This window comes from Puccinia triticina, chromosome 12A, assembly GCF_026914185.1.
Source record: "Puccinia triticina chromosome 12A, complete sequence".
Taxonomy (NCBI): domain Eukaryota; kingdom Fungi; phylum Basidiomycota; class Pucciniomycetes; order Pucciniales; family Pucciniaceae; genus Puccinia; species Puccinia triticina.
The window spans coordinates 4154682-4173331 of record NC_070569.1 but is presented as its reverse complement, the minus strand read 5'-3'; the positions used below and the strand labels follow the sequence as shown (position 1 = coordinate 4173331).

General features: G+C 49.9%; 4 protein-coding genes across 4 annotated transcripts; 3 read left to right on the top strand and 1 right to left on the bottom strand.

The window, feature by feature from the left end:
- Positions 1 to 197: 197 nt before the first annotated feature.
- PtA15_12A395 (uncharacterized protein) lies at positions 198 to 992 on the top strand (the record flags this gene model as incomplete). The annotated part of the gene is made up of 4 exons (XM_053161999.1): positions 198 to 468; positions 540 to 661; positions 729 to 879; positions 967 to 992. 4 exons carry the CDS (start codon positions 198 to 200, stop codon positions 990 to 992), a joined length of 570 nt encoding a protein of 189 aa, XP_053025961.1.
- Positions 993 to 3527: 2535 nt separating this feature from the next.
- PtA15_12A394 (uncharacterized protein) lies at positions 3528 to 4554 on the bottom strand (the record flags this gene model as incomplete). The annotated part of the gene is made up of 2 exons (XM_053161998.1): positions 3528 to 4256; positions 4372 to 4554. 2 exons carry the CDS (start codon positions 4552 to 4554, stop codon positions 3528 to 3530), a joined length of 912 nt encoding a protein of 303 aa, XP_053025960.1.
- A 302-nt stretch (positions 4555 to 4856) lies between these two features.
- On the top strand, positions 4857 to 5156 carry PtA15_12A393 (uncharacterized protein; the record flags this gene model as incomplete). The annotated part of the gene is made up of 1 exon (XM_053161997.1): positions 4857 to 5156. The coding sequence occupies one exon, from the start codon at positions 4857 to 4859 to the stop codon at positions 5154 to 5156; it is 300 nt and encodes a 99-aa protein (XP_053025959.1).
- A 5488-nt stretch (positions 5157 to 10644) lies between these two features.
- PtA15_12A392 (uncharacterized protein) lies at positions 10645 to 17596 on the top strand (the record flags this gene model as incomplete). Its single annotated transcript, XM_053161996.1, has 8 exons — positions 10645 to 11177; positions 11316 to 12720; positions 12795 to 12951; positions 13014 to 13177; positions 13248 to 14851; positions 14938 to 16608; positions 16692 to 17104; positions 17205 to 17596. 8 exons carry the CDS (start codon positions 10645 to 10647, stop codon positions 17594 to 17596), a joined length of 6339 nt encoding a protein of 2112 aa, XP_053025958.1.
- Positions 17597 to 18650: the final 1054 nt, after the last annotated feature.

Here is an 18650-nt window from a genome sequence, read left to right as displayed (position 1 = left end):
TTCTTCCCTCTAGATTAATAGTATAGCATCTTTTTTTACTCATTTCTTTTCAATCACATATAATTTGCATCATTCACTCCTCGGAAATCTTGGATTGAGATTAATCGCAACCTTTGCGCTTCATAGTTTCCACTTTTCTACTTGACAGCCTCCAATTACCAGTTCAGTTCAACCAGTCCACGACAGCTCACATCGAGATGCGCTTCTCGTTTATCTCCGGATCGGTTTGGCTCTTCCTCTGCAAGTACTCACAAGGACATCCCCAGACTCCTCAGACTCCTTTCCAGCCAAGCACACTTCGCTCCGGGGCCCAGCCAATGCATGCCCGAGCGATACTGATGAGCCCGATAGGAGCACCCATCTACGGTCTCGTCGAGTTCCGCGGTACAAACTTGACAGATGTTCAAGTTGAAGTCATAGTATATGGACTCGATAACTTGCTTCCTCACACCGAACATGCTTATCACAGTAAGTCGTTGCACTACCAGTTGATCTACGCAGAAAAGACGCCTGATGCATAATTGATCTTCCTATGACAGTCCACACTAATCCGATAGGAGCCGATGGTAATTGCGAGGCTGCTGGTGGACATTTGACTCCAAATGGAATACCCGACTCTGTGCCGTGTAATCCGTCGCTTCCACGAGCATGTCAGGAAGGGGTACGCAGTCTTAGCTGAAATTGATTCAAGACCGAAACCAAACTTACTACGGAACTTGCTTTTACAGGACCTAAGCGGGAAACATGGACTCTTACCAGGGGGCAAGCGTGTCGTTCATTTGGCTTACACCGATAACACCTTAAATTTCAACGCACCGGAAAATGGAATTGTTGGCCGAGGATTAGTAATTCATGACGGCAAAGCCCGCATCGCCTGTGGTAAGATTATCCCTTGCCTAATTTACTAGTGTTGTCATGCCAAAAAAGCTTATAACCTATTCTTGAAAATTGGATTCTTATTTTCAGGAAATATTGTCATGATGAGGAACTAACTAACCGGACAGGCCTCCACACAGGAGCTCGATCAAGAATCTCAAAAGTGTTAATGTTGTTGGGCTTTCTTTGTATATTTATCTGGTTAATTGGTCAAATCACACAAGACGGAAAGAAATTACATAGCCCCAAATCATGACCCAACAAACTGTTCAATGAACAACCACAATTTTTGGTCATTATTGATTTTATCTCTGACATGAAATGGCAACTGAGTACATGTGCGACACTAAATGGGGAAATTTATCACAAGCAACCCAAAGTTTTCCCCCTGTCTCCACCAAATTTTGTGAGCCCCCGGGGGTTGCACATGATAAATACACACATTTATCACATATTATGGGGCATCCAAATGGGGCGCATCAAATTGCAAATTTCCATGAGCATCATTTTGGAAACAAAAGTTGTATTTCTATGGATTACATGAGCCTGTTCAGTAGAGGCTTGCCAGGGACCTGTGTAAACCAGACATCACCAACCAATGTTTTGATTCCTTTATTTGTAATTTTTGTCTGATGCCAAATAATGGAGGACTTGCTGTCAATCTAGGAACTCAGATTTGTCCAGATTTTGCAAGGTAATCTAGGCTAGATTGTCCCAAACCCTAGATCCGCCTACATTTTCCTGTGAGATCTGAGAAAATTGGGGTTTCCAGATCAACAAAAAGTCCTCCAATCTAAAATATTTCTCACTCTCATGACTCAAAACATTGCTTCCATGTGTTGATTCATGCATCTCCTTGCCTTTATGAAGCATCAACTTTTTCCAGCTGTAAACTAGGGAAACAATATGGGACTGTCCCATTTGTAACTCCTATCTTGGCTATTGCCCATGAACTCAAATAAAGATCTAAACAACTTAAGTTACTGTGGGATAAATGTCAAACAACATGATTGTTACCAGATGAATTCAATTTTATCATGCCATCCATCTATATTAGATTGTTCGTAAGATACTAAGGGCAGGGTTAGAGCAATTTCTGAACCCGCGTGTCTCATGGCCCAATCTTCAAAGTGGGATACACCGCAAAAACTGGGCCAATGCTCACAATTGACATGCAAGACGCTCCAACCAAGCTGCTGTTGTAACTCCACCTGATAAACTTTGCATAGTGACTTTTCTGGCACAATTACTGTGCACATTACACAGTGACTGCGCAGGGGGTTCACAATAGAAATTAAGAAGAACATTAGAGCCCATTTTAACGACTTTATGAACAACCTTTTCAAAAACTTAGAAGCTGCTCTGATTGCCAAGGAACACCCAAATGGGGACAGTTCATATTTTTAATAAAAGTTGTCCACAAAGGCCTTGAAATGGGCTCCAAAGTTCTTTTAAAGTTCTAGTGTGGACCCCTCTATTGAAGCTTGGTAGAGTAAACCCATGGAGAAAGGTTGGAGTGAATACCGCAAGCTTCCCTCAGGACATGTGAACTGGTTTAGAGATGGTCACCCAGGTACACCCACTTGTATCCGGGTACCCAAGGCCTTTCTCACCGGTCGCAGAGGTTGTATAAGGAGGGTTTCCTCCTGGTCACTGGTCTGGCCACCAAGGCTGTACAGCCTCAGCGCCCGCAAGAGATCCGGCCTCCTGGTCACAGAAATGTGCGGGGAGCCGGCGCGCGGATGTCTGGTGCCCAGGCCGCCCTGCAGACGTTCAGACACCCCATCCCACAACTGCAAACAGCTGACCCAGTTGCTTTTGCCATGACAGGCTCACGAAGAGTCCTGGTATTCACAAGCAGATGGATTCCGTGTCACGTTTGTTGTACATTCTTAGGCAAAGGAGTCAACATATTTGTGCTGGAGCCTGGATCGCACGGTAGCTTGAATGGAGCGAACTGATGAGCTGGTTGAAAACTGGGGAAAAGCCGGGCCTTGTTGTGTGTTTGGAGCTCCGAGTCTGATGGCAGGAGGCAGCTGGCGGCAAGCCTGGGCGTTAAACTTGTTCGAAGGCTGTGCAAGCCCCCATGCACCCATTCCAGCCGATCCGGACATTCCGAAAATAGACTTGTTGGCAGAAGAAGACATATGGGCACATGATGGCCAAGAAGGAAGATGATGGAATGATGGACAGGAATACAAAGCGGGGCCAAAGCGGCCTGACGACGATCAAAAACTACACAAAAGAAGAACATCGCCCAAGAAGTAGAAACAGCACAGGGTCCAAGAAACAAGACGTATAAGCTGATTGAACTAATGTAATGTATGTGTGCCCAACCAGCTCTATTGTTATATGGGATTCCTCTACCATGAGAATAGGCATCAAAGTATGTCATCCGATTACTAAAAGACGAGTGATGGTGGGTAAAAAATTCTTATCTGTCTCTTCCTCTTTTCTTACTCAGACTTGGCATAAACGAAGCATACCTGAGAGAGAGAGAGAGGGGAATGAGCATAGTTGTACCGATGATGATGGTGATTGAGTGGGGAGGATGGGAAAGAGTGGACAAACATGGCTTGATTTCTTGTGAATGGGAAACAAATACGACAAATGGATATTATTTTGGGAATGGAAGTGGAAGAGAGGGAGGATCAAGAGGAGTCGATAGACAGTTCCAAGAACCAGGCGTCGATATCGTCAGTTTCAGAGTCACTATCGTCCGGTGCCGAAGGGTGGGGCGTCTCCAGGCTGGTATTCTGGGGCACAGGAGGGGGAGGGTGTAGGATGGAGGGTTTGCGGGAGGGGTGTTTGAGTGCGGGATCGAGGGGTTTGAGGGGGTTGTCGGAGTAGTAGGCCTGTTTGAAGCAGACGGCCACGAAGCCCGCGCTGGTGTAGAAGGCGTGTGCGACCCTGTTGGAGGCCTGGACGTGGAGGTTGACGGGGATCTTGGGGGGGGCTTGGGGGGTAGCGAGGGCGGCGAGTCTGGCGAAGCGGGCCCGGATCTGCTTGAGGAGGGCGTCGAGGAGCAGCCTGCCGACGCCGAACCTGCGGTAGGCCGGGCTGACGCAGAGGGTGAGGATGCGGACGGAGGGCGCGGGGGGGGAGGCGAGCCGGGCGGAGATGGAGCCGACGACATCGAGCGAGATCGGCTTGCGGCCGGAGAGGGGCGAGGTGACGTGGTGTGGGGCCAGATGGCCATGGTGGTGGGCCGGGCTGCCCGCGAGCGGCATCGATGAGGGATGGTGGGTGCTCAGGAGGTCGAAGTAGCCTTGCACACTCGTCGACGGAAGCGTGGCTACCAGACTGATCTTCTCGCTCGGATCACTCCCCAACAGACTGTAGAAGAAGCTGCTCGGATAGGTCACCGGTAGCGTTGCACACTGCGTTCGATCATCGCCCAAAAAAAAAAAAAAACCCCCCGCGCCAAAATAGAAACAAAATTGATGGTGAATTTCTTGTGTTTTTGGGGGCAGTTGACAGAGATCGAGATCATACATGGAGTTCCTTGACTTTCTCGATATCGCAGACCTGCAGGGACCTGACTTCGAAGCGCGAGCGAGGATGGTTGTTGGGAGAGGGGCTGGAGGATTCGAGGAGGGGCAGGACGTGGAAGGAGCTGGGCGGGGGGTGGGTGGCGGAAGACTTCTTGTTGCGGCGGGGCGGGGATTGGAGGACCATGGGTTTGAGGAACGAGTTCGGGGAGGGATGGTGGTTGTGGCTGTGCTGGTGGTGGGGGGTGGCGGCCTTCCTGAAGGGGATGAAGGTGGTTGCGGGTGTGGGTGTGGTGGGCGTGGGCGGGCTGCTGCTGCTGGTGGTGGTGTCGGATGAGGGCGAGGCGGCGGCGGAGCTGGCGGAGGGTGAAGCAGTCGGCAGCTGGTCGGTTGTGGGCACGAGCGACAGCCAGCAGCCCCGGGGCATGGTGGTTGTTTCTTGGCTTGTTTTCCGAGGGGGGGGCCAACTCAGTTGTCAGTGTGTTTATGATGTGGGAGCGGAAGAACCAGGCGAGGACGACCCCGCCAGCCAGGCGAAGAAAGACCCTGCTCTCGAGAACCCTGTTGGCTACACCCACGGCCATCGCCCGGCAGCCGAGCCCAGCAGACCGGGCGATCGTCGCCAGCCCAGCAGCCTCCCGGGCAACCCTGGGCCAGCACATCAGCCCAGAGAAGAAACACTGGGCGCACTCGCACGATTCTCACCCACAGCCAACCCGACAAGCCTCCAGCGCTGTCCCCGGCCAGCTGCTCCCAACATACTCAACAAAAACAACCTGCAACCACTAGCATCCAGCGTGCTGAGGCTGGGAAAAATGAACAGCGCGCGCTGGCCGCTTGGCTGCCAAGTCGGCAGTCCTTCGACACAACATCCTACCTTAGATGCAAAGGAGCCATCCTGTCACATTGCTAGCAAGCTGCAAGCAGTCGGCCCGCTGCTTGCCAACATCTTGATCAGAGTCTTGGCAGTACTGGTTGATACCAATCGTGTTTCTCGATATCCCTGTTCACTGTTGCCCTCTGCATGCAGGCCCAGATCATTTTTGTTTGACTTGCAACCCCATTGATCAGGCCCTGGTTAGACACCTCATAAATGTAGCTGTTATATTCCACAAATCATTGAATAAATAAAAAACAAACCATTAGAGCTTGGTTCAGCTAAAAGCCAAGTTAAAATAGCGCCTATCTTGTCTCCATCAAAGCCACCATGATACTTGGAGCAGTGGCCTGGGTATAACCCCAAGCAAACCTGACCCGCTCAATAGCTATTATCAGATTGAAATAATTTGACCATCTTCAGCACCTCAAAAGCAAAATTACACTTCATATTGGCCACAAGTGTAATACTGCTGTTATGAGACTGAAGATAGCTGAATCTTTTTGAATCTGATGGAAATAAAGATCAGTTGTTCACTTTGCCTGAAAAAAATACAGGTACCACATTTTGAATAGTTTGTCTTTTAGTTAATGATTTGTGCAATATAACACCTACATTTATGATGTGTCCACATGGGGCCTAAATGGGGCTGAGCTCAATTTGTACCTGATATGCTGCTGAAGTTATGGTATTTACCTGGTTGAGATAAATCAAATCTTAAATTCTTTATTGATTTGGTGGTAGGAGTATAAGCAATCATGGAGTTGCAATTGGTACACACCCTCATTCATGGATAAGTGCTAATCTCTGAAAAATTGGAAGGACTATAAGATCCTCAGCCAGGTTATTTCAAGCTGCCAAATTGGACTTGATTCAAATGCCCATTGCACATACAAAGTCCCTGTTTACAAGGGTTTTTATTTAAGATCTCAATTATGAATAAAATACTCAACCAAAGAGCCAAAAAAAAAATATTTGGCTATTCATGCATGCAAGGCAGCTGCACTTGTCAATGGAAGCACTTTGGTTTTCAAGTCCTGGTGGGCTGACTCCTTTACCTGCCAGTCTACAAAAGGAAACTTTCCATGAAGCTTGCCATTCTGCAGGAGAGGGTTGTTGGAGTGGTTGGGTAGAGAAAATGATGTTTGAGCTGGGGCAGCTGCTGTCATTGTATGGTGAGCGGGGTTAACAACAGCACTTCAGCACAGGGGTCTCCTTGGACTCAAAATGAGCTTTTCTTGTTGAAATGGAAAGCTCTATTTTGCACTGAGCAAGCACCAGGCCATTGTTGGATGGCCCAAAAAGTGATTCCCATCAGCGTGATGGGGCCAGACCATTTACTGAGTGAGATGGGCCAAATCTAGAGATGGCCAAACGAACCCGCGGGCGGGTACCTGCTATCCGCTGGCGGGTACCCGCCGACCTTGGGCGGGTACCCGCCAGCGTGTGCGTGTTCGGGTGCGGATGTCTGATATTCTGGGGATATCCCATAGGGTACCCGGGTATTTTTTGCCACACCCGCGCACAGCTGTACTTGTGTGCGCTGCAGCTGCGCACCACAGGATCTCCGACCGGGCTTCCCCTCCCCCTCCTCAACCATACCCGGCAACCTCACCCATCCTCAACCATACCCGGCAACCTCACCCATCCTCAACCATACCCGGCAACCTCAACCATACCCGGCGCCCTCAACCTCCTACCTACACAATGGCCCGAGCGCGCAAGCGACCCCGACAAAGGTCAGAAGACAAAACAGACAGACCCACCGGCCAATCAAACAACAAAGAAGAAGATCACGATCAAGATCTTGACTTGGCTGGCGCAAACGTTCCCTCCGGACCTGAATCAACTGATGAGCAGCGACTAGGTAAGCCTCCATTTCCTATTCTTTATCATCTATACTTTGATATGCCAGCTCACCAGCATGAATCCCTTAGAACATGCAATCAAACTTTCCCAGAATCAAGTGAGCTCGGCATACGCTTCTTACGACCCACCCAAGTTATCAGATCAGCTCGATAAGTTCAATCGCCGCATGATTGCATGGCAATGTAAATTGTGTGTATATTTTATTTTATTCGAGACAACTAGAATATATTATCCTAACCTGAATATATTATTCTCACCAGGTGTTCTAAAAAAATTAATCGCCCGACATACGACTCGTCCTGCAGCAATCTTCTGACACATGCGGGTCGATGCCTCAGGAAGCAACAAAATCCTTCAAGTAACAATTCGCTTGCATCGTGTGGAGTAACCGGCACGGGTGACATAGACCTGCGGGAGGTGAGACTTATTTCCAGGTCTTTCTATTTGGTCATCTCATCTGAATACCTTCTTTCTTGGGCTCTAGGTTTTGCAACGATGTGCTATATGGTGCGCTGAGGGCGCAAAACCCTTTTCAGCCTTGGAGGAAATCAGCTTCAAGAGGGTTCTCCACCCAACGATCTTAAAGAATCTTCCAACTCGCAAGGCAGTATCAATCGCGATTCATAAGCTATATTTGAGTGTTCAGGAGAAGCTCCTTGAGGAGCTGAAGGTAAAATTTTGTTTTTATTTTTCTCCAGATTGATTAGAAACTAACTTCGACTTGCACTCAGGTCCACAATGGGGCACTGTACTTGGGTGTTGACGCCTGGCAGACACCGAACGGATACGATATCATCGGTGCAGTTATCTACCGACTATTGGATGATCCAAGCGGTAAGGTTGTTTTAAATGCGATGCCTCTGGATTTTGTCCAGCTCAAAGAAAGGCATACTGGTGGCTACTTGGCTCGCGTTGTACAATACATAGTTGAGAAGTTTGAATTGGAGAATCGCGTACGTACTCTTTCTTTTTCATTTTGTTTTATTCCCTTTTCAGCTTTCTGATCCTCTTTGACTCCCCTTAGATCTGTGGGATAGTTTCCGATAATGCAGCAAACAACGGAGTGATGATTGAAGAGTTGGCAAAACTCAAATGGAAGCAATTCCAAGGTGAGCCGCACTGGATCAGGTGCTTCGCACACATCCTCAATCTCATAGTCCAGGCGATACTCCGACGATTTGGACGCAAAGAAAAAACCCCTTCAAACACTCCCGTAGTTACTGAGATCAACGAATCCGATGAGGAAGAAGATGCCCATGATTTAATTGAAAGGTACGTTCGTTGTTTACCACATACTATGCTTATTAATTGTCGCTGATCATGAACAATTGTTCTGTCTCTATCTACCTTTTTAGCTTCCAAAGCCCCAGCAATGAGTTCGGTGACTCCGATGAAGAAGATGACAGCAACAATCTTCCCAATATTACCCATGGACAACTTGGCAATGACGATGAGCTGACCCTGGCTGACCTCGAAGACATTGAAGAGGAGAGCGTGGATGATAGTTATACCTCCGAAACTTGTCGCCGATCACTTGCAAAGGTGAGTTTTTTACTTATTGGCTGGTCTGTAAAACAAACACTCGAATTGACCCAATATATCTTCTCATATCCAGTTTCGTGGAATTGCAACCAAACTCAACAAGTCGCTGAACTCCAAGGCAAAGTTCATAGAGCTTTGTCAAGAAAAGAATTGCAAGAGGCCTCATAACGTCGAGCGAGATGTCCCAACACGTTGGAACTCAACTTACTTGCAGCTTTCAAGCATTGTTCAATGCGAGGACGCTATGTAAGTACCACTTTGCTAATATTAATTCAGATTGTGAACAAGGCTGACCCTCATTTCTGTAGTATCATGTGGCAACAAGACAAAACGTTTGGCACCCCTCGCGGCATTCATGTGAATCAAGAGGACTTTGACTTGGCGGCGGACCTGGTGAAGGTTCTCAAACCTTTTTACGAAATGACCCTTCAAGTCTCAACATCCTCCTTGGCTCGGGTTGCCGAGGTTGTTGTCTTGATCGATCAAATCACTGCAAATCTTTCGGCGGTGATTGCAAACAAGGATGGTGATTATCCTGCAGCTTTACAAAACGCCTGCCGAGCTGGGCTTGCAATTACAAAAAAATACTATTCGCTTACGGACTGTTCGCCAATATACAGAATCGCAATGAGTGAGTGGATTCCCGCTTCTAATCTCGTATGCTTTCTGAGGTTGACTAAGCAAAACTGCCTCCAAACTCCCAGTTCTCCACCCGTCTTTCAAAGACGAATACTTTAAGCTTGCCAAGTGGCCCAGGGAATGGATCAACAAGGCCATCAGACTCACTCGCGATATGTATAGCAAATGGTACAAGCCAAAAAATTCAACTTCACTCCCTAGAATACCAAGACAAGGACCACCAAAGGTAAATTTCCTCCTGCAATCGATATTGCTATCTCACCATGAGCTGATCAAATTTGTTATTTAGGTACAAACAGGTGTTCTTGCTGGTCTAGGTGCGGCTGCTTTAGCCAGATCAGCTGAACCTGTGTCAGATCCATTGGACATTTGGCTCTCGGGCGGCCTATTTTTGGAGGATGGCGAGCCGATCAATGCCCTCAATTGGTGGGCCGGGCAGAAACAGGGCGGAAACAATCATGATGGTCTCTTGCAGATGGCTCTCGACGTTCTTAGTTGCCCAGGTAAGATTAGATGAGACCCTCTTATCCTCTTCAGTTGATTATCCATTCTAATTTTTTTTTTATACATAGCTACAACAGTCGATGTTGAGCGCACTTTCAGCTTCGGCCGAGACTATGTCTCTGTCAGGAGGCACAAACTCAATGCCAAATCAGTAAGTCGAGGGATGGCCCTGTCGTTCTATTCGAAGAACGACAAGATCAAGCCTCTGGCCCTCCACAATTACATGGCAAAGGAGAAGAACAAGTCTAAGAGTAAGGGTAAGAAAAGTAGCGGCAGCAATGTGAATGTGGTGACTGTGGAGTGACTTTTAGCCACTCCACTGTCACCATAACTATGTATACAAGACTATGTGAAGAAATAAGAACGATATCTGTCTTTGTGAGAGTATTGAGAGCATTTTGCGTAACGGGTACCTGCAGGTACCCGCGCGGGTACCGCCAATACCCGCTCTGTTCCACTCCGCGGGTGCGGGTGCGGGTGCGGGTGTCCTACTTGGGCTAAAAACAGCTGCAGGTACCCGCACCAAAACGGGTACCCGGGTGTGGCGGGGCCATCTCTAGCCAAATCTCTTGATCTCTTGCAGCAGTGAATCTTTCTTTGCGGGTATCCCCCGTCCCCGGCGTTGTCCCCCCCGAAGCAGCTGTCCAGCTTCGATCAGTTGCAGTATTTTGTGTATTTTGGTACAACAACCCTGTGGCTTCCCTCCGATGTAGCTAGGCTTCCACCACTCAACGAACACTTCATTCGATTGCCCCCACGACCATCGACGCACGCCGACCTCTGGCTCGGCAGGCCGAAGAAGCGACTCCCAATCGGCCAGCCTTCTCCTGCAGCGGCCCACGAACGATGGACTCGGCAAAGCAATCCCCTCCCTCGCCCTCCCAAACCCACCACCCTTCCATCCTTCGAACAACCACCACCCAGAACCCGTTCATCCAGCCCCAGCCTCCAAAGAACTATCCATCCATCTCCTCCCTCGCAAATTCGCCCTACCCCCGCAGGGCTGACGACTCGCACTCGAAACCCCGGCTGAGACAGTTCAGCTCCCAGTCTTCACTCAACTTCGGCAGCTCTTCGTCCAACTCTTCTCCCCAGCCGCTCCAATTCACCATCGCCCCCCTCCCCGGACAGGCCTTCAACCACGAGCAGTATGCACCCCCTCCCACAACGCCCCAGCTCCCCATCAACCCACCTGGCTCGTCCGTCTCAGGCTCGGCCACCAAGAAACGCGGCTTTTTTGGTATGCTGCGGAGGAAGGCGAGTCGTGGTGATATCAATGCCTCCGACGATCTCTCGTTCGCTACCAGGAGCTTCCCCGAAGAACTCAACTTTCCCTCCTCCAAAATCAAAGATCTCACCGGTCTCACCGACCAAGAATGGCAGGCCCAGCAGCAACAACAACAACAACAGCAGCAGCAGCAACCTTCAGTCCTACCCACAACAGCAGCATCAACAGCATCAAGTACAACATCAAAGAAGCAGCGGATCAGAAAACTTACTGGCGGTAGTGGTCTCAGTTCAAAGGAGAAGACTCATAAAACAGAACAACTGAATAACCAGCAAAATCAAAACAGCTCGACTAGCAATCTTGCCCAATCCAATCGGACGGCGCCTGCCAATCAGGGCGAAGTGATCACACTTGATACCAACTTGGATGAGATGGATGGAATCATCAATCGAGATCACGCTGCCTTGCAGGTACGAAGGACTAGCAGCTTTAGCGGTGCTCCCAGCTTCCTCAACAGCCCATCCCACCCAAGCAACCCTGACCTTCAAGCCTTAGGCGGCGGCACACTATTTGCAGACCCTTTCAATCCCGGAAGGACCCTGGGCTCGCCCAACTGTATCGGCCGAAACGCAGGCTTCCACCACGAATCAGGCCCGGGATCAATCAGCGGCCCCACTGATCCGCCGGTGCACAACTACCCCAGTCTACCACTCTCCCATCGATCAAATCGCAGCGTGGGTGGCGGCAGCGCCCGTGATTTTAACCCGGCCGATCCTCGTCGACGCGGGAGCCACAACAGCCAGCACAGTCTCAACAACCCCAATCTTCCCCCAAACTTCCACGATCCCGACGGCGGGCAAAACACACCTGCAGCCACTCGCTCCCTGTTCTCTGCCACCACTCGCGGCCAAAATTCGCCCTCGAGGAAACCATCCGGACACCAGTACAGCCATTCCAACCAAATCGGACCCAATCCGATACCTGGAGTGATCACCGGTCTTGGCATCGGCGCCGCCATGGCCGTCCCGTCCGCAAATAGCGCCCTTCCCAGCTTTAGCGGCGGAAGGTCAGACAGCAACACGCCTTTGTTGAACAACCTCGGCGCCGGCAGTGCTGCTGCGGGCTGGACGGCGCCCGAAAGCTGGGCCGTCAACCCGATGGATGGCAACAACTCGGGCGATTCCGATGCGGATGAGTCTGGGGAGGAAGACGGGCTGGTGGTCTCCGACTTCTATCCCCCTCATCCGGACAACCACGACGGCCCTTCCGAGCCTGGCGGTGGTCCGCCCATCCCGGGGAGACATGTCCCCCCTTTCCCCACCAATGGAAGCTTCAGCGGCGTCAGTGGGACGACGGCCTATTCGCTGGGCAGCGGAACGTCGATCAGCGGAAGCCTTTACAGCACGACCACCATCGGCAGCAGCGCCACCAACGCCGCACTCATGATCCCTCCCATCAATCGGCTCGGCTCGATCGACGAAAGCGTCAAGTCCAGTGGCTTCGGAACCCCTAACCTCAACGGAACTAACCCTAACGCTAGCCGGCGCCCTTCTGAGGCTGGCGGGATGAGCATCATGGACGGCTCGGAGGGCAGTGGCCACGGAGGCCGGCCGACCGCCGGCTCAACCGTTTCCGGGTCCATCCTGAACGGCAAATTGGGGACTCGAGCTGGACAGGCGGATGGCTCCAAATCAGTCAGTTTCACACACTAATCCCCCTCTTTTTTTTTGGCAGGGAAGCAACTGATGGTGTGGCCGGTCTCTCGTAGTGGACTATTCGCATCTCGCGCGCCGATGGATCGTTCGCTACTCTCTCGTGTCCACTGATGTTCACTGCCGCCGAGATTTGCCACCAACTTGGACGGAAATTGTTCAACCAAAAGCCGCCTGCTGGTTACAAGTTGTACATGAAAGAACGTGGTCTGGGTGAGCAGGTCATACAAGCTTAGACGATTGTCTCCGTTGCTTACACCCACAATCTGATTTAGAACGCGTGATCGCCCCCAACGAGAAACCGCTGGTGTTCCAGCGACGCAGACTCGAACAGGCTGGATACACAATGCTCGATCGCTTAGATGACGTCGGACGGCTGGATTACTCGTACCTCATGAAGTTTCTGTACAAGGAAGAATCACTGACAGCAGTAGCCACCGTAAGCGTTTCCTTACAGCTGTTTTTTTACCCGATTGTCAACACTCGCTAAGATGAAACTTGTGGAATAGGATGAGGACTTCCATGAACATTACGAGTTCGTCGATCTACAGGCTCGGAGTATTCAGGCCATTCCGATCGTCCTTTTCAACCATGCACCTCTATTGATCAGCTTGAATCTGTCCAAGAATCCTAAATTAGATATCCCGTTGGACTTCATTCAACTCTGTACATCCCTGCGCGAATTGAAGCTTTGTCACATGGCTATGAAACGGGTCCAGCCTTCGATTAGGCAATGCCACAGCTTGATGAGATTAGATATCTCTAACAACCGGATCGTCGATCTCGAACATGCTCGACTAGACGATCTGACCGAACTCATGGCCTTGAAGGCACACAACAATCGACTATGGACCCTGCCAGATTATTTTCGAGATTTCCGTTCATTGAGTCTGCTGAACATATCCAACAACAAGTTCGAATCTCTACCGGGCGTGATCTGCCAAATCAAGTCCCTCGTCGATCTCGATATTTCCTTCAACATGATCAACTCGTTACCCAATGAAATCGGCCAACTCCAAAACCTCGAACGATTTGTTTTCTTGGCAAATCCGATCTCGACTATTCCTAGCACATTCAGCGGTCTGAGCCAGCTTCGGGAACTAGACTGTCGGCGATGCTTGTTGGGCGATATTGCCATCTTCAGCGATTTGCCCCACCTGAAGAAACTGTTGTGCGAAAACAACGCTGCGACAATCCTGGATGGACGGTTCAACTCACTGCGAGAATTGAACGCGGGGCACAATTCGATCACCCGATTATTACTCGTCGGCACCGGCCAGACATTGGTCTCCCTGAACGTCTCCTACGCCAAAATTTCGTCGCTCGGACAAGAATTCTTTGACGCACTCGTCAGCTGTGAAAGCTTGAATTTAGACAGCAATCAGATCAAATCGTTCTCGGACTCGTTCAGTCAATTGACCAACCTGCGCAACTTCTCGATGAAGAACAACCAGCTGACTTCCCTTCCAGACTCGATCGGCCAGCTTCAACGGCTGCATACGTTGGATCTCGCGAACAACAATCTGGGATCCCTGCCTCGAACAATATGGAATTGTTCGCAGCTGATCGTGCTGAACGTCAGCTCGAATCTCATCCAAGAGTTCCCTATGCCTCTCGCGGCCTCCGATCCTTCGAACCCGAATGCTGAAGACAACAACAAGCCGACACTCAAAGCGATGCCTTCCTTGCCCACCGCGAAATCTCCGAACGGCAACTCAACCTCCAACAATCGCTGCTTGCCCCCCCTAGCCAAAAGTCTCCAAGAACTATTTATGGGCGATAATGGGCTGGGAGATAACGTGTTCGGCCCGATCTCGCTCTTGAGCGAGCTAAGGGTGCTCAACTTGAGCTTCAACGAATTATACGAAATCCCATCCTCAACACTCTCGAAATGTGAATCATTGGAAGAGTTGTATCTGTCTGGGAATTCGTTGACCTCGTTGCCCGCTGAAGATTTCGAAAACCTCTCCAACTTGAAAACTTTCTTCTTGAATGGTAATAAGCTGCAGACTCTGCCCGCCGAATTGGGCAAACTTAAGCACCTTGAATCCTTGGATGTCTCGTCTAATCTCTTGAAGTATAATGTGACTAATTGGCCCTATGATTGGAACTGGTACGAATTTTTACGTTCTTTCCTCTTTTTGACGTGGGCTCAGTAAAACTGACTTCTTTTCGACTCGATTGGATTTTTGCTATTAGGAATTGGAACTTGGATCTCCAGTACCTAAATCTTTCTGGGAACAAGCGACTGGAGATCAAACCGGCAGCAGGAGCACAGCAGGATGCGGTCGCAGCTGCCAAGCGGAAAAACTTGTCCAACTTCAACGCTTTGCGTCGACTACGAGTCCTGGGCTTGATGGACGTGACTCTAACCACGCCCTCAGTACCGGATGAGAGCGAGGACAGACGGGTTCGAGTGACTCAATCTGAGGTCAGCTCGATGGGATACGGTATTGCGGATTCGATGGGCAGAGAGGATTATAATGTGGTCGGCTTAGACATGGTGGTCTCGCGATTTCGTAACAGGGATGACGAATCCTTATTTGGCCTGTTTGACGCCCATTCCAAGACGCCGTTTGGAGGCGGCAAGCTGGCGAAATTCTTGCATGACAGTTTCTCGACTTCTCTGGCAGGGGAACTGAGGAGATTGAAAGAGAATGAATCGGTCACTGAAGCCCTTCGAAGAGCTTTCCTGAATGTCAATCGGGATTACGGGAACATGGTCACCAGTCAATTCGATACTCGCCGGAAAGGATCCAATGTCGGTCTCCAACGATCCGAACGTCCGAGCATAACTGCAAACTGTGGAGTCGATGCCAAGTGCGGAGCATCTGCTGTGGTGATGTACGTGGCCAAGAAGACGATTTATGTGGCCAACGTGGGCGACGCTCTAGCCGTGGTCGCCAAACGAGGTGGAGTGGCCTTGCCACTCGCACACAAACATGACCCGTTCGATGCGACAGAGATTGAAAGGATCCGGTCGGCTGAAGCTTGGGTGTCGCAGAAAGGTCTCGTGGAAGATGAAGTAGAAGTCTCAAGATCTTTCGGATACTTCCACGTCCATCCGGCGATCAATGCTCGACCGTCAATCCAAACCCTTGATGTGTCCGAAGACGACGAGTTTATAATCATCGCTAACGCGGGTTTATGGTCACACATGACTTATCAGGCAGCGGTCGATGTAGCGCGAGCCCAGAATCGAAAGGCAGACCCGATGCGAGCTGCTCAGAAGCTCAGAGATCTTGCCCTCTCTTATGGAGCTGAATCGAACCTGATGGTGATGGTGATTGCGCTTGGCGATTTGTTCAAGGCTAAGCGAAGGTATACCTATCGAGGCGCGGGAGGAGCGCAGATGGACGACGAGTTGTACGGTGCAACGCGGGTCGCGACAAGGAGAGGACAGCTATTAGATGCACCTGGCGAAAAATATCTGACGTTGCTAGATCGGGAAGTGGCCCCGCCCACAGGCATGGTTGCCCTGGTCTTCACAGATATCCGGAATTCGACCTCGTTGTGGGAAACGAATCCGGGGATGCAGTCGGCGATGCGGATGCACAACCAACTACTGAGACGACAGCTGCGGGCGATTGGAGGGTACGAGGTGAAGACGGAGGGGGATGCATTCATGGTCTCCTTCCCCTCGGTGACGAGTGCGTTGTTGTGGTGCTTCACCGTCCAGATCGAGCTCCTCAGAGAGGACTGGCCCCAGGAAATCCTCGACGCCGAGGACGGAAAGGAGATCTATGACTCCAATGGCATGCTCTGTTATCGTGGGCTGTCCGTGCGGATGGGCATCCATTGGGGTAACCCGCACTGTGAAGCAGATCCTATTACTCGTCGGATGGACTACTTTGGCCCGATGGTGAACAGGTATTGTTTTCTTTCCTATTCTACTCACCCATGATCATCATATGTGGATGTTGATCGCGTTAAAATTACATTTGGAACATTAGAACAGCAAGGATTAGTGGCGAAGCCAAAGGTGGAGAAATTACGGCCTCTCTAGACGTGATCGAGATTGTGAAGACGCTGTGTTTTGATCAGAACGACGGGAAAGAAGGCAGCGATCCACTAGCGCACGAAACGGATGCGATCGTGGACCCAGCGACACGCCGAGATGTGGCATCGATCCGCAAGATGGGCTTCGGGGTCTCTGAGATCGGCGAGAAGCGGCTGAAAGGCCTGGAGATGCCCGAGTTCATCTCGCTGATCTATCCGCGCTCGTTGGCCGGAAGACTTAACAACCAAGGCGCCTCGCTCGGCGGGCCCGACTCCAAGGTCGATGAAGTCTATGAACCGGCCCCGAGGATGCTGGACGTCAATCACATCAGACAGTTGGCTGCATTGGTCGTCAGACTCGAGGCTGGTACGCCCTCTCTCCCTTCCTCCTTTTCCCCAAGCGATTCTTATTATGTAAGATTTTAAGGAGATTGACAACGTCCCTTCTTGGACCCGAATCGTCACAGTGTCTGCAGCAACGGTCCATGCGCCCTTAAGTTTCAGCCCCAGCTCGCCGAACCCGACGAACAAACTGACAGCCGGTCCCGGGGGAGGAGAGGGCGGAGGAGCAGGCGGGAGCGGAGGGAGCGCGCCGAAGCGGCCGAAATCGAAGCTCCTGAACGGCCATCTGCTGACCTACCCGATCCGGCTGGAGTCCACCGACGAAGAGCTCGCCGCGATCCTCGAGAACCAGGTGATCCGGATCGAAAACGTCATCTCGAGCCTCGAGTTACGCTCCCTCGGCCCCATCTATGACGTTCTGTTGGCCCTCGGCGACGCCGTTAAGATCCAGCCTAACGTGCTCCTACATGCGCTGGAATCGTTCGGACTCGCGTCCAATGCCGCCGGCTTGTTCTGAACCACACCCCCTTCTCCCTCCTTTCATTGCATATATCTTCTCTCTCCTGCACAGCGCATTTACTTCTTCTGCCGGACAATCTTACCTTCCATCGGCTATCTCGTCGATTTCCCCCTCCCACTTTCATGCCTTTTTCTACGACTCCCACTTCTACTACTGCCAATTGCATGACTATCTTAGCTTATAATGTCCATAACTCTTTTTTAGATCTTCAAAAATTTACATATATATATATATATATATACATATATGGGCTGTCTTCTCTTACTTCGACATCTTCCTTACTCCTCTACCAGCAACAGATTCTTTACTTTGTGGTTTGTCCTTATACCGTTTCTTTAATCTTAGTATCTTAGACGGTTTCGGGAAGCTTTTCACACACACACACATATATATCTATATACTTAATAATTCTTTATAGAGGTACTTTTGTTCTTTTGTTGTTAATCATATATTGATTTCTCATCTTTTATATAACCTTCACAAAAGATCTCCTCTCTAAATAGGTTTTTAGATACCAGGTGCTCCTCTTCTCTTCTTCATCTCTCTTTTCTCTTCTTTCTCGGCCTCTTATCCTCTCTTCACTTTGTATAAAACTGTGATAAATTTCCTTATAATGCTATATACTTTCTTGTTGCATATAACTAATTGTTATTGCCTTGTCTTTTTCCCTCCTTCAAAAAGAATAATCCTTTTTGTAATATAAACAGCTCATAAATGGTTTTTCTGCATTGGGATCCCCTCAATTTCATCAGCCTGGTTCATGTTGGGCCTTGACCAGCAAGTAAATTCAAACACTTAACAATATTTTTTAAAAATTCAATTCCCACCAGAGGTAGCAAATGTGCAATTCTTGTTCAACCTGTCTCATCAGCTCCCTGAGACACTGCAAGAAAAAAATTGGTATCCTGCAAGTCTTCCTTGGCCCAAAAGCAGCCAAAATGGATGCCAAAAATTTTAGAGCACCCACTGGGCAGTGAATTTCTCTGGTCACCCAAAAAAGTCCAAACTAACTGTCATTATTGGCAAAACTGGAGGACAAGGTGGCTGCACC